Source organism: Hemibagrus wyckioides, linkage group LG09 (genome assembly GCF_019097595.1).
Source record: "Hemibagrus wyckioides isolate EC202008001 linkage group LG09, SWU_Hwy_1.0, whole genome shotgun sequence".
Taxonomy (NCBI): domain Eukaryota; kingdom Metazoa; phylum Chordata; class Actinopteri; order Siluriformes; family Bagridae; genus Hemibagrus; species Hemibagrus wyckioides.
The window spans coordinates 30,936,508-30,960,507 of record NC_080718.1 but is presented as its reverse complement, the minus strand read 5'-3'; the positions used below and the strand labels follow the sequence as shown (position 1 = coordinate 30,960,507).

The 24,000-nt window shown below is 40.7% G+C and overlaps 1 protein-coding gene across 1 annotated transcript in view; it reads left to right on the top strand.

Moving 5' to 3' along the window:
* The first annotated feature begins 3,956 nt into the window (after window positions 1–3,956).
* Window positions 3,957–24,000, top strand: part of acss1 (acyl-CoA synthetase short chain family member 1) — a 67,390-nt gene continuing 47,346 nt past the window's right edge. The window contains exons 1-3 of the mRNA XM_058398844.1: window positions 3,957–4,424; window positions 6,572–6,668; window positions 22,638–22,837. Of these exons, the coding sequence (XP_058254827.1) occupies window positions 4,103–4,424; window positions 6,572–6,668; window positions 22,638–22,837 (619 nt within the window). The 5' untranslated portion in view covers window positions 3,957–4,102. The remainder of the gene's footprint in view (window positions 4,425–6,571; window positions 6,669–22,637; window positions 22,838–24,000) is intronic.

The window sequence follows — 24,000 nt, the reverse complement described above, 5'->3', positions numbered from 1 at the left end:
AAATATTCAAATTCAAATTTTATTTGTCACACAGTGTTATGTGTACACAGTATTATCGATTGACAGCCCTAATATATATATATTAGGGCTGGGCAACGATTAATTTTTTTTTTTTTTTTTAATCGAGATTAATCGCACTGTTATACGTAAAAATTTAACAGGTAGCCTTATCTAGCTATCTATCTAAAATGAAACTGTCCATGTAAAAGTTTGGTGCCTTTCTCCGTCTTTGTTAATCCGCCGGTTCTATTTCTTCTCCGGTTCCTCTGAGCGCCGCAGCAGTCTTACGGTCTTCACCAATGCTCTCATTGGTTGAGACGCGTGATGACGTTTATCCCAAGCCAATACGGATCAAGATCCCACCCCTCCCGTCACCCGTGGTTTGTCTGTGTGTGTATTCTGAGCCAGTGAGCAACAGACTTTTAAAATAATTTACAAAATAATAAAAACTGCGTTAATGTGCGATAAAATAATTGTCGGCGTTAATTAATTAATGAGTTAATGCGATAATAACGCGTTAACTTGCCCTAATATATATATATATATATATAAGGACTGTCAATTGATTAAAATATTTAATTAATCCCATGATTGTCATGAGTTGTGATTAATCGCAACTTAATTGCACATTTCTATCCATTCTAAATGTACCTTAAATTAATACTTTTTTAGTTTTTAACACTCTAATCAACATGGGTGTGGACAAATATTGAAATGTATGTTGTTATTATTAGTGAAACCATATTCAACATAGAGCATGAAGACTAGATATGTTTCAGAGTTCATAGATATTTTTCTTGTTCATGTTTATTAAACATATGAAAAAAAGAACATAGAAAACAGTGACTTCTTCCTTTGCACTGAGCGATTTACTGACACAAACCTGTTAACATTTTCAGATCACTTCTTCTAAACATGCAAAGTGTACATTTATTACTGAAACCACCTTAAATATAAAGCACAAAGAACATAGACATGTTTGTCAAATAACTTGTTCATGACAATTAAACACATGAACAAAAGAACATAGAAAAAACACAGGTTCACATTACATCTCCACTGAAAAGAATCTAGTGTTGTCTGCCTTTGGTGAGGGGCAGGAGAGGGGCAGGAGAGGGGCAGGAGAGCTCTCTGTATCAGCTGTATGCGTCACCATCAAGTGATATTTTAAACTCGAGGTGCTGCGGTTTTATATACAACGAAGACGTTTTTTTTTCTGAATTTCGGTTTACTGCTGCATCTCCCATTTCCCAAACTATGGGCAAGGCCGAGGGTCAAACTGAAAATGCGCACATTAATAAAATTAGTGCTGTTAAAAAAGGATTTGCATTAACGCGTTATTAACACGTTAATTTTGACAGCCCTAACATATATATATATATGTGTGTGTGTGTGTGTGTGTGAGAGAGAGAGAGAGAGAGAGAGTGTGTGTGTGTGTGTGTATATATATATATATGTGTGTGTGTGTGCGCGCACGTGTGTATATATACGTGTGTGTGTGTGTGTGTGAGAGAGAGAGAGAGAGAGAGAGAGAGAGAGATCAGGTTGAGGCCTGGGCCTCCTAACATCCACCACCATCTCCCTGGTCTTTGTGGTGTTGAGGTGCAGATGGTTAACGTCACACCATGCAACGAAGTCCTGTATCAGTTTTCTGTACTCTTCCTCCTGTCCCTTCCTGATAAAGCCAACAATAGCAGTGTCGTCCATCAACTTTTGCATGTGGCAGAGCTCTGAGCTATACTGAAAGTCTGAGGTGTAGATGGTGAACAGGACCGGAGAGAGAACAGTCCCTTGTGGTGCTCCCGTACTGCTGACCACAGTGTCAGACCTGCAGTCCCCCAGTCTCACATACTGAGGTCTGCTTGTCAGGTAGTCCGTGATGCATGCCCTCAGGTGTGAGCTCACTCCCATCTCTCTTAATTTATCTCTGAGGAGCGGCTGGATGGTGTTGAAAGCACTGGAGAAGTCCAAAAATGTTATTCTCACAGCCCCACTGCCGCTGTCCAGGTGAGAGAGGGATCTGTGAAGCATGTAAGTAATGGCATCCTTCACTCCCACCTTCTCCTGGAATGAAAACTGCAGAGGGTCGGGGGCATGGTGAACCTGTGGCCTAATGTGGTGTAGCAGCACCCGCTCCATGGTCTTCATTATGTGAGACGTCAGGTCGACTGGCCTGAAGTCATTCAGCTCTCCAGGGCGTGGTTTCTTTGGGACTGGGATAATGCAGAATTGTTTCCACCACCAAGGTACCCTCTCCTGCTCCAGGCTCAGGTTAAAGATGTGTTGTAGAGGGTCTCTCAGCTCCAGTGTGTAGGCCTTCAGGAGTCATGGAGATACCACAGCTTTGCTGGGAAGGAGCCTCCTTAGCTCTGCTGTGATCATGGGTGGAAGGATATTCTCCTCCTGTGTGCTACAGTTGTTCTCAGTGGGTAGATTGAAAGCAGAAGTGGGGGTGGGGAGTGCAGTGTACTGAGGTGTGAATGAGTTTGGGTCGTCAAACCTGTTGAAGAAATTGTTCAGCTGGTTCGCTATTCCCACACCTCCTTCCAATGGTGTCACCCCGCTTCGAGCTGCATCTGGTTATTTTTTCATCCCACTCCACACTTCCTTCATGCTGTTATTCTGCAACATTTGCTCCAGCTTCCTCCTGTACTGCTCCTTTGCCTCCCTGAGCTGGACTTTTAGTTCCCCCTGCACACACTTAAGCTCCTTCTGATCACCATCCCTAAAGGCCCTCTTCTTCTGGTTCAATAGTCCCTTGATGTCTCTTGTGATCCAGGGCTTGTTCTTTGCATAGCATCATACAGTTCTTTCTGGAAAAACAACATCATACAGAAGTTGATGTAGTCAGTAGTGCAGTCGACAACCTCCTCAATGTTCCCATTGTGTGGCCCCTGCAGTACTTCCCAGTCTATGTCCCTGAAGAAGTCTCTTAGGATCTGCTCAGCGTCAGGAGACCACTTCCTGAATGAACGTGTGGTTGTTGGTAGTCTCCTCACTCTTGGTTTATAGTGAGGCTGAAGCAGAATAAGGTGGTCTGCTTTCCCCAGTGCAGGCAGCAGGGTGGCCCTGTATGTGTCCTTTACATTGGCATACAGTAAATCAATTGTCCTCCTGGTGTGACAGTCCACATACTGGGAGAAAGCAGGTAGTGTTGTGTCCAGAGTAACATTATTAAAGTCCCCAGAGATTAACACCATCGCCTTGGGGTGTTGTGTTTGTAACCTAGCAACAGTGGAGTGCATGACGTCACACGCTACCTCCGTGTCGGCACATGGGGGGTGTAAACAATGAGAACAATGGCGTGTCCAAACCCTCTGGGCAAGTAAAAGGGAATTAAACTCTATCTCTAAACTCGTGTAGAGTTTGCTTCTTTTATAAACTGCACTTCAGCATTGTGTCCACTAGGTGGCGGTGTGACTGTAAAAACAGCTGAAGGTAAATGGAACGCATTGAAAGGTGTTGAATTCAGTTCTATTTTACTTCTGTAGAGCTTTTAGCACTGGAGACTGCATCAGAGCAGATTTACAGGAATATAAAGATCCAGAATAAAAAGGAGAAAGATTTACATTCATGTTTATTCCTGATGATGCTGAAGAATGTGATTATAAATAATGTTCTGGATCCCGAAGCTTCTGAGAACCGAACCTGTGTTCCAGAACTTTCTCTCTGCTACAGGATGTGTGTTTCACCACAATAAGTCATATCGTGGTTAAAGCTATAGGAACCTTTAACAAGTAAGTGTGTGTGTGTGTGTGTGTGTGAAAACAGTTTTGTGGAAGTTTATTTAAAACCGATCATATAAAAGGCTCTAGTGAGCGCGCGCACAAGCAGCTGCAACAGCGCGAGCACCGAGTACAGCACAGTGACGTCAACGTGAGTATCAGATTAGTATTAAAAAGTTTGTGTGTGTGTGTGTGTGTGTGAGAGAGAGAGAGAGAGAGAGAGAGAGAGAAAAAAATGAGTGTAATTTCGCGGGTGAAATAAAACCCCAGTGCCCCACCCCCGGGGTGTGTGTGTGTGTGTGTGTGTGATATCTTTGAGGAAGAGAAAGCACCTTGGCAGTCGCGCGAGCCGATGAGAAGCGCTCGGATATTTAATCATGGCCTTGCACGGAGGGAGAGCTCTGCTGCTGCTACTGAAGTGTGCGCGTGGAGGAAGATCGCATTTCTGGCGCGACCTCAGCCCGGTTCCGAAGCTGCTCTGTCGCGCGAGACCTCTCTCCAGCGCTGCTCCGAGCTCGCTCCTGGCTGGTAAGACGCACGCGGAGCTGCGCGAGCTCTCAGCCCGGGAACCGGAGCGCTTCTGGGACAGTGTTGCGCGTGAGAGGATCACGTGGATTCGGGGTTTTGAGCGCGTGCAGGATTGCGATCTGGGACGCGGGAAGATCGGCTGGTTCCTCGGGGGGCAACTGAACGTTTCCGGTAAAAACAGCAATATGTTAAAAAGCAAAACTTCCGGTTTTACACTCATTCAGTTTTCCTCTCAGTTCTACTTTAATAGTTAACACTTTAACTTAACTAAATACCCGAACTAATCCCATATCTAACACTTTAACTTAACTAAATACCCGAACTAATCCCATATCTAACACTTTAACTTAACTAAATACCCGAACTAATCCCATATCTAACACTTTAACTTAACTAAATACCCGAACTAATCCCATATCTAACACTTTAATTTAACTAAATACCCGAACTAATCCCATATCTAACACTTTAACTTAACTAAATACCCGAACTAATCCCATATCTAACACTTTAACTTAACTAAATACCCGAACTAATCCCATATCTAACACTTTAACTTAACTAAATACCCGAACTAATCCCATATCTAACACTTTAACTTAACTAAATACCCGAACTAATCCCATATCTAACACTTTAACTTAACTAAATACCCGAACTAATCCCATATCTAACACTTTAACTTAACTAAATACCAGAACTAATCCCATATCTAACACTTTAATTTAACTAAATACCCGAACTAATCCCATATCTAACACTTTAACTTAAACTAAATACCAGAACTAATCCCATATCTAACACTTTAATTTAACTAAATACCCGAACTAATCCCATATCTAACACTTTAATTTAACTAAATACCCGAACTAATCCCATATCTAACACTTTAACTTAAACTAAATACCAGAACTAATCCCATAACTAACACTTTAATTTAACTAAATACCCGAACTAATCCCATAACTAACACTTTAACTTAAACTAAATACCATAACTAATCCCATAACTAACACTTTAACTTAACTAAATACCATAACTAATCCCATAACTAACACTTTAACTTAAACTAAATACCAGAACTAATCCCATAACTAACACTTTAACTTAACTAAATACCAGAACTAATCCCATAACTAACACTTTAACTAACTCTACAGCTATATAAAATCTTCCTGTGTTCTTCTACACATCACTTCAACACTTTAACACTGACAGTAACACACACACACACACACACACACACACACACACACCTCTGGTGTTTGTTATAAACTGCAGTGTTACACACTTTACAGTCAGATCTGTTTCCTGTCTCTGAACACTGCACTTCCTCCACAAACTGAAACAAAACTCTCCTCGGGTCATTTCAATTTCAATTCAATTCAATTTTATTTGTATAGCGCTTTTAACAAAGAGCATTGTCTCAAAGCAGCTTTACCTGAAAAACGACATAAGAAAACAACAAACATATAAACAGAAGGTTATGGGATGTGTTAAATGTATGCCAGGCTGAAGAGAGAAGTCTTTAGTCTACATTTAAACTGGGAGACTGTGTCTGAGCCCCGAACACTGTCAGGAAGACTGTTCCAAAGTTTTGGAGCTAAATATGAAAACGCTCTACCCCCTTCTGTGGACTTTGATATTCTGGGAACTACTAGAAGTCCGGAATTTTGTGATCTTAAAGAGCGTGGTGGATTGTAACGTGTTAGAAGACTGGAGAGATAGGTGGGAGCTAAACCATTTAGAGCCTTGAACATGAGTAGAGCTAATTTATAATCAATTCTAAACTTCACAGGTAGCCAGTGCAGGGATGATAATATTGGGGTTATATGATCATATTTTCTTGATCTAAAGGCGTGAGCCTGGGACTGCTCTGTCCATCAGAGGTTATACTGCACTGACACACACACACACACACACACACACAAACTACACTACACACCACACCACCCTCCTGTTATCTGACCCTGTAAACTCACACTCCCATTTTTCTCTCTTTCAGGCATTCACTCCCTCTTCTGTACTATTATCTGTTTTATCTCCACCTTCAACACATCCAACTATCTCTCTCTCTCTCTCTCTCTCTCTCTCTCTCTCTCTCTCTCTCTCTCACACACACACACACACACACACACACCCGCACACACATCAGTGAGGCAGTTTATTTGAATGTCAGTCATTTTTTTCTGTGACAGATTTTGCTCACTTTCTTACCCCACAGCATTAGAGTGCTGGTCAGTGCTGGAGATCTACAGATAAATGATCATTGCTGTTATCTGACAGTGTGTGTCTGTGTGTGTCTGTGTGTTTGGCAGTAAACTGTCTGGATGTACACGTTGCTAAAGATCCGAATCGTGTGGCTCTGATCTGGGAGAGAGATGACCCAGGGACAGAGGAGATGGTCACCTATAGGTCAGAAATTGTCCATTCATATATTTATCATTTATATTCACTACTGCTTTTATTAACACACACACACACACACACAGACAGAGATACACAAACTCACACACACACACACACACACACAGACAGAGATACACAAACTCACACACACACACACACACACACACACACAGACAGAGATACACAAACTCACACACACACACACACAGACAGAGATACACAAACTCTCTCACACACACACAGGAGCTTCCACTGACAGCATGTCCAATCATACAGACTTTATACTCTGTTAAACACTGAATCTGTCTGTTAACGAAAACCAGAGATCAGACTCAGAGTCTCTCTCTCTCTCTCTCTCTCTCTCTCTCTCTCTCTTGATGTTTGTCCTGAGTTTAAAGATAAATATTTCCCATTAATGCAGTATTGATATTGTGGAGTGAAACACTGAGTTAAAGTAGCAGTTTAACGCGTGGTGTGGAGATGTGAGTTAGCGTAGTGGTTTAGCCTGTTCTGTAGAGGTGTGAGTGAGTTAGCGTAGCGGTTTAGCCTGTTCTGTAGAGGTGTGAGTGAGTTAGCGTAGCGGTTTAGCCTGTTCTGTAGAGGTGTGAGTGAGTTAGCGTAGTGGTTTAACCTGTTCTGTAGAGGTGTGAGTGAGTTAGCGTAGCGGTTTAGCCTGTTCTGTAGAGGTGTGAGTGAGTTAGCGTAGCGGTTTAGCCTGTTCTGTAGAGGTGTGAGTGAGTTAGCGTAGCGGTTTAGCCTGTTCTGTAGAGGTGTGAGTGAGTTAGCGTAGCGGTTTAGCCTGTTCTGTAGAGGTGTGAGTGAGTTAGCGTAGCAGTTTAACCTGTTCTGTAGAGGTGTGAGTGAGTTAGCGTAGCGGTTTAACCCGTGGTGTGGAGAAGTGAGTGAGTTAGCGTAGCAGTTTAACCCGTGGTGTGGAGATGTGAGTGAGTTAGCGTAGCAGTTTAACCCGTGGTGTGGAGATGTGAGTGAGTTAGCGTAGCAGTTTAACCCGTGGTGTGGAGATGTGAGTGAGTTAGCGTAGCAGTTTAACCTGTTCTGTAGAGGTGTGAGTGAGTTAGCGTAGCGGTTTAACCCGTGGTGTGGAGATGTGAGTGAGTTAGCGTAGCAGTTTAACCTGTTCTGTAGAGGTGTGAGTGAGTTAGCGTAGCGGTTTAACCCGTGGTGTGGAGATGTGAGTGAGTTAGCGTAGCAGTTTAACCCGTGGTGTGGAGATGTGAGTGAGTTAGCGTAGCAGTTTAACCTGTGGTGTGGAGATGTGAGTGAGTTAGCGTAGCAGTTTAACCCGTGGTGTGGAGATGTGAGTGAGTTAGCGTAGCGGTTTAACCCGTGGTGTGGAGATGTGAATGAGTTAGCGTAGCGGTTTAACCCGTGGTGTGGAGATGTGAGTGAGTTAGCGTAGCGGTTTAACCCGTGGTGTGGAGATGTGAATGAGTTAGCGTAGCGGTTTAACCCGTGGTGTGGAGATGTGAATGAGTTAGCGTAGCGGTTTAACCCGTGGTGTGGAGATGTGAGTGATTGACCAGATCTTTATTGTCCCTCAGAGGCACGCTCAGTGCTGAAGTCAGTAAACTCTGAAGCTCTCTCCTGCTGATTTCACAGCTTTTAGAAGATCCTGGAATCTGCTTACGGCTCCTTTTCATCACAGGGCAGTAAACGCAAAAGTCAAAGGTGAAACTCTTCAGAGGAACACACTGCTGGAATCTTTACAACATTTAAGATTAAAATCTAAACCCTTTTGTGTAGAAACTCAATTCATCACTTTACACAGTATAAACACACCTGAAGTTAAAAACCTTTTATAATCTCCTCTTTTACACTGAAGGAGTTGTATAGTGTGAAGGACACTAAATACACTATACAGTATTGGGACACGCCTCCAAATCATTGAGTTCAGGTGTTGTTTTTCAGGGGTTGGGCTCGGCCCCTTAGTTCCAGTGAAAGGAACTCTTAATGCTTCAGCTTCATACCAAGACATTTTGGACAATTTCATGCTCTTTGTGGGAACAGTTTGGGGATGACCCCTTCCTGTTCCAACATGACTGCACACCAGTGACCAAAGCAACGTCCATAAAGACATGGATGAGTGAGTTTGGTGTGGAGGAACTTGACTGTCCTGCACAGAGTCCTGACCTCAACCCCATAGAACACCTTTGGGATGAATTAGAGTGGAGACTGTGAGCCAGACCTTCTCGTCCAACATCAGTGCCTGACCTCACAAATGCCCTTCTAGAGGAACGGTCAGAAATTTCCATAAACACACTCCTAAACCTTGTGGAAAGCCTTCCCAGAAGAGTTGAAGCTGTAAAGGGTGGGGCAACTCCATATTACATTCACGTGCATGAAAAGGGTTTCAGCTTTCTGGAGATTTTAAGATTTCCGGCTGTTTGAAGCTCAGGGGATTTACTGCTTTGTGAAACTTTGTGAAATCCAGTTTAGTGAACAAGCTCATGGCCTGAATGATGAAATCTTACACAGTACGTGGGAGAGTGTGTGTGTGTATGTGTGTGTGTGTGTGTCTCAGTCATGCTAGCTATTAGCTGTGCTTTACCTGATGCCGAATTCAGCAGTAAGTTGGAGTGTGTAGGCGATAATTACACTGTGCCGAAATAATTTATAAAGTAAACACACCCACACACACCCACACACACACACAGTTCAGAGAATACACACTGCTGATACCAAAATAAGAATCGCATCTACTTTTTTTCCATCACATTGTCATCTGTTCCACATCTTTACACTCTAAACACTGGCCTGATCCACACACACACACACACACACACTGCTGTAACTCCTTCTCTAAACTCACTCCATCATACAGCTGAAATGTATCATTAATTCTGTTATCTATAAATAAATCTAGAAGTTAAAAGACTTTAAATAGAGATCAGGAGCAGAACAGGGTTAATGATTCAGAACCAGAGAGAAAAAACGTCTACCAGAACACTGCAGTATAACTGTGTGTGTGTGTGTGTGTGTGTTTTACCATGGCTACATGTCATCATGATCATAAAGGTCAATACATTTAAAAGTATTTAATTTAATAAATAATTTATTTTTAACAAGCCAAACACAGAAGTTGCACACACACACAAACGTACAGGCTTATTATGGTTCAGATGTAAAAGAGTATTTAGTTAAATAATCAACTAGTTTGTGTGTGTGTGTGTGTGTGTCCACGTGGCAAAGTCTGCAAAAACTCTACATAAATCAGTTCCTTTTTTTAAATCTCATATCATTCCTGCATCTGGAAGTCATCAGGAACTCAGAGACCTTCTACAGAAACTCAGGCCTTTATGTCCAGCTGTGAATTTATATTTACTACATTACTACATAACTAAATTACTACAGCTTTACTACAGCTTTATTACATTACCACAACTTTACAATGTTTACAATGTTCTGGCTCTGATTGGTGGATCAGGTGGTGATGAATTCTCTCTAACAGCAGCTCTGACTGGAGCGCAGCTTTATATTAATGTGCTCACTGTGATACCTTATCGTTTCCATAGCAACAGCTCACTCACAGGGATGTGTACATAGACTGATCAAGTTCTCAATAAAATCAATACGTAGAATAACTCAGTAACTCATCATCATCACACACACACACACACACACACTCAATAACACACACACTCATCCTCACCAGGAACTGTTTACACAACAATCACATTCTTCTGTGTTTTATTAAGTGTGTGTGTGTGTGTGTGTGTTTTACTGAGTGTGTATTAATCTTATTAACATAAGAATAAGTCACCCATTGACCCCGGTCATGTGACCTCCCCCCAGGTGATGAAGGGGTTAAAGGTGTGTTCAGGATGAAGTTCCTCTCGGCTCTTCATCCAGTCTTCATCTTCATCACTGCACTGAAACGTTTACTTTACTCTCTACATTTAATGTGTTTCAGTTTCAGTTCATCAACAACACAACACCACACTAAACAACACCACACTAAACAACAACACACTAAACAACACCACACTAAACAACACCACACTAAACAACAACACAACACCACACTAAACAACACCACACTAAACAACACCACACTAAACAACAACACAACACCACACTAAACAACAACACACTAAACAACAACACAACACCACACTAAACAACACCACACTAAACAACACCACACTAAACAACACCACACTAAACAACAACACACTAAACAACAACACAACACCACACTAAACAACACCACACTAAACAACACCACACTAAACAACAACACACTAAACAACAACACACTAAACAACACCACACTAAACAACACCACACTAAACAACACCACACTAAACAACAACACACTAAACAACAACACAACACCACACTAAACAACACCACACTAAACAACACCACACTAAACAACAACACACTAAACAACACCACACTAAACAACAACACACTAAACAACACCACACTAAACAACACCACACTAAACACCACACTAAACAACACAACACCACACTAAACAACAACACAACAACACACTAAACAACACCACACTAAACAACACCACACTAAACAACAACACACTAAACAACAACACACTAAACAACACCACACTAAACAACACCACACTAAACAACACCACACTAAACAACAACACAACACCACACTAAACAACACCACACTAAACAACACCACACTAAACAACAACACACTAAACAACAACACAACACCACACTAAACAACACCACACTAAACAACAACACACTAAACAACAACACACTAAACAACAACACAACATCAGACTAAACAACAACACAACAACAGACTAAACAACAACACAACACCACACTAAACAACACCACACTAAACAACACAACACCACACTAAACAACACCACACTAAACAACAACACAACATCAGACTAAACAACAACACAACAACAGACTAAACAACAACACAACACCACACTAAACAACACCACACTAAACAACACAACACCACACTAAACAACAACACAACATCAGACTAAACAACAACACACTAAACAACACCACACTAAACAACAACACATCATCAGACTAAACAACACCACACTAAACAACACCACACTAAACAACAACACATCACACTAAACAACACCACACTAAACAACAACACAACATCAGACTAAACAACAACACAACACCACACTAAACAACACAACACCACACTAAACAACACAACAACAGACTAAACAACAACACACTAAACAACACCACACTAAACAACAACACAACAACAGACTAAACAACAACACACTAAACAACACCACACTAAACAACACAACATCAGACTAAACAACAACACACTAAACAACAACACAACATCAGACTAAACAACAACACAACAACAGACTAAACAACAACACAACACCACACTAAACAACACCACACTAAACAACACAACACCACACTAAACAACACCACACTAAACAACAACACAACATCAGACTAAACAACAACACAACAACAGACTAAACAACAACACAACACCACACTAAACAACACAACAACAGACTAAACAACAACACACTAAACAACACCACACTAAACAACAACACAACATCAGACTAAACAACAACACAACACCACACTAAACAACACAACACCACACTAAACAACACAACAACAGACTAAACAACAACACACTAAACAACACCACACTAAACAACAACACAACAACAGACTAAACAACAACAGACTAAACAACAACACACTAAACAACACCACACTAAACAACACAACATCAGACTAAACAACAACACACTAAACAACACCACACTAAACAACAACACAACACCACACTAAACAACACCACACTAAACAACAACACAACACCACACTAAACAACACCACACTAAACAACACAACACCACACTAAACAACAACACAACATCAGACTAAACAACAACACACTAAACAACAACACAACAACACACTAAACAACACAACACCACACTAAACAACACAACACCACACTAAACAACAACACAACATCAGACTAAACAACAACACACTAAACAACACAACATCAGACTAAACAACAACACACCACACTAAACAACACCACACTAAACAACAACACAACACCACACTAAACAACACCACACTAAACAACACAACACCACACTAAACAACACCACACTAAACAACAACACAACATCACACTAAACAACAACACAACACCACACTAAACAACACCACACTAAACTACACAACACCACACTAAACAACAACACAACAACACACTAAACAACACCACACAAAACAACAACACAACAACACACTAAACAACACCACACTAAACAACAACACAACAACACACTAAACAACACCACACTAAACAACAACACAACACCACACTAAACAACAACACAACACCACACTAAACAACAACACAACACCACACTAAACAACACCACACTAAACAACACATCACACTAAACAACACCACACTAAACAACACCACACTAAACAACACAACACCACACTAAACAACAACACAACATCAGACTAAACAACAACACAACACATCACACTAAACAACACCACACTAAACAACAACACACTAAACAACACCACACTAAACAACAACACAACATCAGACTAAACAACAACACAACACCACACTAAACAACACCACACTAAACAACAACACGCTAAACAACAACACAACACCACACTAAACAACAACACACTAAACAACACCACACTAAACAACAACACAACATCAGACTAAACAACAACACAACACCACACTAAACAACACCACACTAAACAACAACACGCTAAACAACAACACAACACCACACTAAACAACACCACACTAAACAACACCACACTAAACAACACAACACCACACTAAACAACACCACACTAAACATCAACACACTAAACAACACCACACTAAACAACAACACACTAAACAACAACACAACACCACACTAAACAACAACACACTAAACAACAACACACTAAACAACACCACACTAAACAACACCACACTAAACAACACAACACCACACTAAACAACAACACACTAAACAACAACACAACACCACACTAAACAACAACACACTAAACAACACCACACTAAACAACACACTAAACAACAACACAACACCACACTAAACAACACCACACTAAACAACAACACACTAAACAACACCACACTAAACAACAACACAACACCACACTAAACAACACCACACTAAACAACACAACACCACACTAAACAACAACACAACATCAGACTAAACAACAACACACTAAACAACAACACAACACCACACTAAACAACAACACAACACCACACTAAACAACACCACACTAAACAACAACACAACATCAGACTAAACAACAACACACTAAACAACACCACACTAAACAACAACACAACATCAGACTAAACAACATCACACTAAACAACACCACACTAAACAACAACACAACATCAGACTAAACAACAACACACCACACTAAACAACACAACACCACACTAAACAACACAACAACAGACTAAACAACAACACACTAAACAACACCACACTAAACAACACAACATCAGACTAAACAACAACACACTAAACAACAACACAACATCAGACTAAACAACAACACAACAACAGACTAAACAACAACACAACACCACACTAAACAACACCACACTAAACAACACAACACCACACTAAACAACAACACAACATCAGACTAAACAACAACACAACAACAGACTAAACAACAACACAACACCACACTAAACAACACAACAACAGACTAAACAACAACACACTAAACAACACCACACTAAACAACAACACAACAACAGACTAAACAACAACACACTAAACAACACCACACTAAACAACACATCAGACTAAACAACAACACACTAAACAACAACACAACATCAGACTAAACAACAACACAACAACAGACTAAACAACAACACAACACCACACTAAACAACACCACACTAAACAACACAACACCACACTAAACAACAACACAACATCAGACTAAACAACAACACACTAAACAACAACACAACAACACACTAAACAACACAACACCACACTAAACAACACAACACCACACTAAACAACAACACAACATCAGACTAAACAACAACACACTAAACAACACCACACTAAACAACAACACATCACACTAAACAACACCACACTAAACAACAACACAACATCAGACTAAACAACAACACAACACCACACTAAACAACACAACACCACACTAAACAACACAACAACAGACTAAACAACAACACACTAAACAACACCACACTAAACAACAACACAACAACAGACTAAACAACAACACACTAAACAACACCACACTAAACAACACAACATCAGACTAAACAACAACACACTAAACAACAACACAACATCAGACTAAACAACAACACAACAACAGACTAAACAACAACACAACAACACACTAAACAACACCACACTAAACAACACAACACCACACTAAACAACACCACACTAAACAACAACACAACATCAGACTAAACAACAACACAACAACAGACTAAACAACAACACAACACCACACTAAACAACACAACAACAGACTAAACAACAACACACTAAACAACACCACACTAAACAACAACACAACATCAGACTAAACAACAACACAACACCACACTAAACAACACAACACCACACTAAACAACACAACAACAGACTGAACAACAACACACTAAACAACACCACACTAAACAACAACACAACAACAGACTAAACAACAACAGACTAAACAACAACACACTAAACAACAACACAACATCAGACTAAACAACAACACACTAAACAACACCACACTAAACAACACAACATCAGACTAAACAACAACACACTAAACAACAACACAACATCAGACTAAACAACAACACAACAACAGACTAAACAACAACACAACAACACACTAAACAACACCACACTAAACAACACAACACCACACTAAACAACACCACACTAAACAACAACACAACATCAGACTAAACAACAACACAACAACAGACTAAACAACAACACAACACCACACTAAACAACACAACAACAGACTAAACAACAACACACTAAACAACACCACACTAAACAACAACACAACATCAGACTAAACAACAACACAACACCACACTAAACAACACAACACCACACTAAACAACACAACAACAGACTGAACAACAACACACTAAACAACACCACACTAAACAACAACACAACAACAGACTAAACAACAACAGACTAAACAACAACACACTAAACAACACAACATCAGACTAAACAACAACACACTAAACAACACCACACTAAACAACAACACAACATCAGACTAAACAACAACACAACAACAGACTAAACAACAACACAACACCACACTAAACAACACCACACTAAACAACACAACAACACACTAAACAACAACACAACATCAGACTAAACAACAACACACTAAACAACAACACAACAACACACTAAACACCACAACACCACACTAAACAACACAACACCACACTAAACAACAACACAACATCAGACTAAACAACAACACACTAAACAACAACACAACATCAGACTAAACAACAACACACCACACTAAACAACACCACACTAAACAACAACACAACACCACACTAAACAACAACACACTAAACAACACAACACCACACTAAACAACACAACATCACACTAAACAACACCACACTAAACAACACAACACCACACTAAACAACAACACAACACCACACTAAACAACACAACATCAGACTAAAAAAACACCACACTAAACAACAACACAACAACACACTAAACAACAACACAACATCAGACTAAACAACAACAAACTAAACAACACAACACCACACTAAACAACATCAGACTAAACAACAACACAACTCCACACTAAACAACACAACACCACACTAAACAACAACACAATAAACAACACAACATCACACTAAACAACACCACACTAAACGACACAACATCAGACTAAAAAACACCACACTAAACAACAACACAACACCACACTAAACAACACAACATCAGACTAAAAAACACCACACTAAACAACACAACAACACACTAAACAACAACACAACATCAGACTAAACAACAACAAACTAAACAACACAACACCACACTAAACAACATCAGACTAAACAACAACACAACTCCACACTAAACAACACAACACCACACTAAACAACAACACACTGAACAACAACACCACACTAAACAACAACACACTGAACAACAACACCACACTAAACAACAACACACTAAACAACACAACACCACACTAAACAACAACACACTAAACAACAACACAACACCAGACTAAACAATACAACACCACACTAAACAACAACACAATAAACAACACAACACCACACTAAACAACAACACACTGAACAACAACACACTAAACAACAACACAACACCAGACTAAACAACACAACACCACACTAAACAACAACACCACACTAAACAACACCACACTAAACAACAACACAACACCAGACTAAACAACACCACACTAAACAACAACACAACACCAGAATAAACAACACAACACCACACTAAACAACACCACACTAAACAACAACACAACAACACACTAAACAACAACACACTAAACAACAACACAACACCACACTAAACAACAACACACTAAACAACAACACAACATCACACTAAACAACAACACAACACCACAACACACAACACCACACTAAACAACAACACAACACCACAATAAACAACACCACACTAAACAACAACACAACACCACACTAAACAACACAACACCACACTAAACAACACAACACCACACTAAACAACACACCACCACACTAAACAAAAACACACTAAACAACACCACAATAAACAACACAACACCACACTAAACAACACCACACTAAACAACAACACCACACTAAACAACAACACGCTAAACAACAACACAATAAACAACACAACACCACACTAAACAACACCACACTAAACAACAACACCACACTAAACAACACAACACCACACTAAACAACAACACGCTAAACAACAACACAACACCACACTAAACAACAACACACTAAACAACACAACACCACACTAAACAACAACAGAACACCAGACTAATCAACAACACACTAAACAACACAACACCACACTAAACAACAACACACTAAACAACACACCACCACACTAAACAACACCACACTAAACAACACCACACTAAACAACACAACACCACACTAAACAACAACACACTAAACAACAACACAACACCACACTAAACAACAACACACTAAACAACAACACAACACCACACTAAACAACACAACACCACACTAAACAACAACACACTAAACAACAACACAACACCACACTAAACAACAACACACTAAACAACAACACAACACCAGACTAAACAACTCCAGACTAACCAACACAACACCACTCTAAACAACACAACACCACACTAAACAACACAACAACACACTAAACAACAACACAACAACACACTAAACAACTCCAGACTAACCAACACAACACCACTCTAAACAACACAACACCACACTAAACAACACACTAAACAACACCACAATAAACAACACAACACCACACTAAACAACACCACACTAAACAACAACACGCTAGACAACAACACAACACCACACTAAACAACAACACACTAAACAACACAACACCACACTAAACAAAAACACAACACCACACTAAACAACAACACAACACCAGACTAATCAACAACACACTAAACAACACAACACCACACTAAACAACAACACACTAAACAACAACACACTAAACAACACAACACCACACTAAACAACACCACACTAAACAACACAACACCACACTAAACAACAACACACTAAACAACACCACACTAAACAACAACACACTAAACAACACAACACCACACTAAACAACACCACACTAAACAACACAACACCACACTAAACAACAACACACTAAACAACAACACAACACCACACTAAACAACAACACACTAAACAACAACACAACACCACACTAAACAACAACACACTAAACAACAACACAACACCAGACTAAACAACTCCAGACTAACCAACACAACACCACTCTAAACAACACAACACCACACTAAACAACACAACAACACACTAAACAACAACACAACACCACACTAAACAACAACACACTAAACATCAACACAACACCAGACTAAACAACACCAGACTAAACAACACAACAACACACTAAACAACAACACACTAAACAACAACACAACACCAGACTAAACAACACAACACACTAAACAACAACACAACAACACACTAAACAACAACACACTAAACAATAACACAACAACACACTAAACAACAACACACTAAACAGCACACTAAACAACAACACACTAAACAACAAGACAACACGACACTAAATAACACACTAAACAACACCACACTAAACAACACCACACTAAACAACACAACACACTAAACAACACACTAAACAACAACACAACACACTAAACAACACACTAAACAACACAACACCACACTAAACAACACAACACCACACTAAACAACACAACAACACACTGAACAACAACACAACACCACACTAAACAACACAACACCACACTAAACAACAACACACTAAATAACACACTATTATTCTATTAGTGTGTGTCAGTGTGTGTTGGTGTGTATTATTGTGTGTCAGTGTGTGTTGGTGTGTATTAGTGTGTGTTGGTGTGTATTAGTGTGTCAGTGTGTGTTGGTGTGTATTAGTGTGTGTCAGTGTGTGTTGGTGTGTATTAGTGTGTTAGTGTGTGTTGGTGTGTATTAGTGTGTGTCAGTGTGTGTTGGTGTGTATTAGTGTGTGTCAGTGTGTGTTGGTGTGTATTAGTGTGTGTTGGTGTGTATTAGTGTGTGTTGGTGTGTATTACTGAGTGTTCGTGTGTATTAGTGTCTGTCAGTGTGTGTTGGTGTGTATTAGTGTGTATCAGTGTGTGTTGGTGTGTGTCTGTGTGTCAGTGTGTGTTGGTGTGTATTAGTGTGTCAGTGTGTGTTTGTGTGTGTCAGTGTGTGTTGGTGTGTATTAGTGTGTCAGTGTGTGTTGGTGTGTGTTGGTGTGTATTAGTGTGTGTCAGTGTGTGTTGGTGTGTATTAGTGTGTGTTGGTGTGTATTAGTGTGTCAGTGTGTGTTGGTGTGTATTAGTGTGTCAGTGTGTGTTGGTGTGTATTAGTGTCTGTCAGTGTGTGTTGGTGTGTATTAGTGTGTGTTGGTGTGTGTCTGTGTGTCAGTGTGTGTTGTTGTCTATTAGTATGTCAGTGTGTGTTGGTGTGTGTCAGTGTGTGTTGGTGTGTATTAGTGTGTCAGTGTGTGTCAGTGTGTGTTGGTGTGTATTAGTGTGTGTCAGTGTGTGTTGGTGTCTATTAGTGTGTGTTGGTGTGTATTAGTGTGTGTCAGTGTGTGTTGGTGTGTATTAGTGTGTCAGTGTGTGTTGGTGTTTATTAGTGTGTGTCAGTGTGTGTCTGTGTGTCAGTGTGTGTTGGTGTGTATTAGTGTGTCAGTGTGTGTTGGTGTGTGTTGGTGTGTGTCAGTGTGTGTTGGTGTGTATTAGTGTGTCAGTGTGTGTTGGTGTGTATTATTGTGTGTCAGTGTGTGTTGGTGTGTATTAGTGTGTGTTGGTGTGTATTAGTGTCTCAGTGTGTGTTGGTGTGTATTAGTGTGTGTCAGTGTGTGTTGGTGTGTATTAGTGTGTGTCAGTGTGTGTCTGTGTGTCAGTGTGTGTTGGTGTGTGTCAGTGTGTGTTGGTGTGTATTAGTGTGTCAGTGTGTGTTGGTGTGTATTAGTGTGTGTCAGTGTGTGTTGGTGTGTATTATTGTGTCAGTGTGTGTTGGTGTGTATTAGTGTGTGTTGGTGTGTGTTGGTGTGTGTCTGTGTGTCAGTGTGTGTTGTTGTCTATTAGTATGTCAGTGTGTGTTGGTGTGTGTCAGTGTGTGTTGGTGTGTATTAGTGTGTGTCAGTGTGTGTTGGTGTGTGTCTGTGTGTCATTGTGTGTTGGTGTCTATTAGTGTGTCAGTGTGTGTTGGTGTGTGTCAGTGTGTGTTGGTGTGTATTAGTGTGTGTCAGTGTGTGTTGGTGTGTATTAGTGTGTCAGTGTGTGTTGGTGTGTATTAGTGTGTCAGTGTGTGTTGGTGTGTATTAGTGTGTCAGTGTGTGTTGGTGTGTATTAGTGTGTGTCAGTGTGTGTTGGTGTATATTAGTGTGTGTTGGTGTGTATTAGTGTGTGTCTGTGTGTCAATGTGTGTTGGTGTGTATTAGTGTGTCAGTGTGTGTTGGTGTGTGTTGGTGTGTATTAGTGTGTCAGTGTGTGTTGGTGTGTATTAGTGTGTGTTGGTGTGTATTAGTGTGTGTCAGTGTGTATTAGTGTGTGTCAGTGTGTGTTAGCGCGTATTAGTGTGTGTCAGTGTGTGTTGGTGTGTATTAGTGTGTTTCAGTGTGTCTGTCAGTGTGTGTTGGTGTGTATTAGTGTGTGTCAGTGTGTGTTGGTGTGTGTCTGTGTGTCAGTGTGTGTTGGTGTGTATTAGTGTGTCAGTGTGTGTTGGTGTGTGTCAGTGTGTGTTGGTGTGTATTAATGTGTCAGTGTGTGTTGGTGTGTGTCAGTGTGTGTTGGTGTGTGTCTGTGTGTCAGTGTGTGTTGGTGTGTATTAGTGTGTCAGTGTGTGTCAGTGTGTGTTGGTGTGTATTAGTGTGTCAGTGTGTGTTGGTGTGTGTTAGTGTGTGTTGGTGTGTATTAGTGTGTCAGTGTGTGTTGGTGTGTGTCAGTGTGTGTTGGTGTGTATTAATGTGTCAGTGTGTATTAGTGTGTCAGTGTGTGTTGGTGTGTATTAATGTGTCAGTGTGTATTAGTGTGTCAGTGTGTGTTGGTGTGTGTCAGTGTGTGTTGGTGTGTATTAGTGTGTCAGTGTGTGTTGGTGTGTGTCAGTGTGTGTTGGTGTGTATTAGTGTGTCAGTGTGTGTTGGTGTGTGTCAGTGTGTGTTGGTGTGTATTAGTGTGTCAGTGTGTGTTGGTGTGTATTAGTGTGTCAGTGTGTGTTGGTGTGTATTAGTGTGTCAGTGTGTGTTGGTGTGTGTCAGTGTGTGTTGGTGTGTGTCAGTGTGTGTTGGTGTGTATTAGTGTGTCAGTGTGTGTTGGTGTGTGTTAGTGTGTGTTGGTGTGTATTAGTGTGTCAGTGTGTGTTGGTGTGTGTCAGTGTGTGTTGGTGTGTATTCGTGTGTCAGTGTATGTTGGTGTGTGTTAGTGTGTGTTGGTGTGTATTAATGTGTCAGTGTGTATTAGTGTGTCAGTGTGTGTTGGTGTGTGTTAGTGTGTGTTGGTGTGTATTAATGTGTCAGTGTGTATTAGTGTGTCAGTGTGTGTTGGTGTTTGTCAGTGTGTGTTGGTGTTTATTAGTCTGTCAGTGTGTGTTGGTGTGTATTAATGTGTCAGTGTGTATTAGTGTGTCAGTGTGTGTTGGTGTGTGTCAGTGTGTGTTGGTGTGTATTAATGTGTCAGTGTGTATTAGTGTGTCAGTGTGTGTTGGTGTGTGTCAGTGTGTGTTGGTGTGTATTAATGTGTCAGTGTATGTTGGTGTGTGTTAGTGTGTGTTGGTGCTGAATGAATGCAGATATTCTAATAAATAAAAAAGAGAAATAGTAAAAGTGTTAATAAATTTCACAAAAAGGAGAATAACTTTTTATGAAACTTTACAGGTTTTTATTTAAAGTTTGATTTGATGTTTGTTGATTCTGACGGGGTTCAGTTGAACGTTAGCGTGTGGTAAATTAGTGCTAGCGTGTTCCAGTGGAGTGTGTTGTTTTCCTCAGAACGTGTAAGATGCAGTGGTCTGCTTTCTCCACAGAGAACTGCTGGAGATGACCTGTCGCTTAGCCAACACGCTAAAGAGCCACGGCATAAGGAAAGGAGACCGCGTGGCCATCTACATGTCCATGTGTCCCATGGCGGTGGCGGCCATGTTGGCGTGCGCGAGGATCGGAGCGGTTCATACTGTCGTGTTCGCTGGGTTCAGCTCCGACGCTCTGGCAGACCGGATTCAGGATGGTGAGGACTCAGGGACGGGATGAGGGACAGATCAGACGCAGATCTTACTTTCACACTGTGTCTTTTGTATGGATCCTAAACGTTCGGAGACACACACGGGTTCATGTTCACATGTTAACTACACACATCACACCAAAATGGTAGGAATGTTAGCGCAGCGTTACTCTGTGATCCACATGGACCATCTGCTGGAACGTCTGAGCAGAAACCTTCCAGAAGGTTCTGGTAAAGTTCTCTCTGCTTCAGGGCTGAAATCCTCCACTGCTGAAGAACATCAGCAAAGTGACACGTCTCTGTAAAAGTGTTTTTGTGTTTCTGACCCGGAAAACTGCGGATATCCTTATAGTGTTTTTTTATTAACTGACCTTGTAGCTTTGATAAGGAAAGTCACATAGCAGCTGTTCACTCGACTCTCTGTTCTCTCACGTGAATATTTAACCCTGAGACTTAGTTTAAGGTGGAAAAGATAAACACACACACACACACACAGCTCCTACCAAGATCAGAAAAGTTACAGCTTTACCTCTGACACTGGAGACTCCTTCCATAAAATGGTAAACACACACGGAAAACTTCAGCACACTGCGTGTGTGTCTGTGTGTGTGTGTGTGTGTGTGTGTGAGAGAGAGAGACACTAAGGGGAAGACAAACCTTGTGGTCATGGAAAAGGCATTACTCTGTTTCAGAAGAGTCAAATGGCAAAAAAACTTAATAAAACAGGTATGGAGATCAGTGACCCTTCTGACACCGGGGTAAGAACTGACCAACACTTTATTAACCCCTGAGAGGATTGTGTGGAGAAGCTTCATCTTCCAGGAAGAAATGTGGAAAAAATCCAGAGTAATTGGAGATCAGAGGTCAGCATGAGCCTGTGGGCGCAGTGTGATGATGAGAGACTGCTTCAGTTGCTCAGGTTCAGGTTCAACACTGTCATGTGTCCAAAAATTGACCTGAATATACTGAATGACCAGAGGTTTTTCAGGTCATATTCCAATATATGAAGATGTCAGGATTCATGGAGCTCAAACTGTGAAAGAGAGTCCAGACTTTAACCCCAGTGAGAGTCTTTAGGATGTGATGGAGGAGACTTTACCCAGCGGTCAGACTTTCCCATCATCAATATGGGATCTTAGAGAGAAATCTGGACAGAAATAAATGTTGTG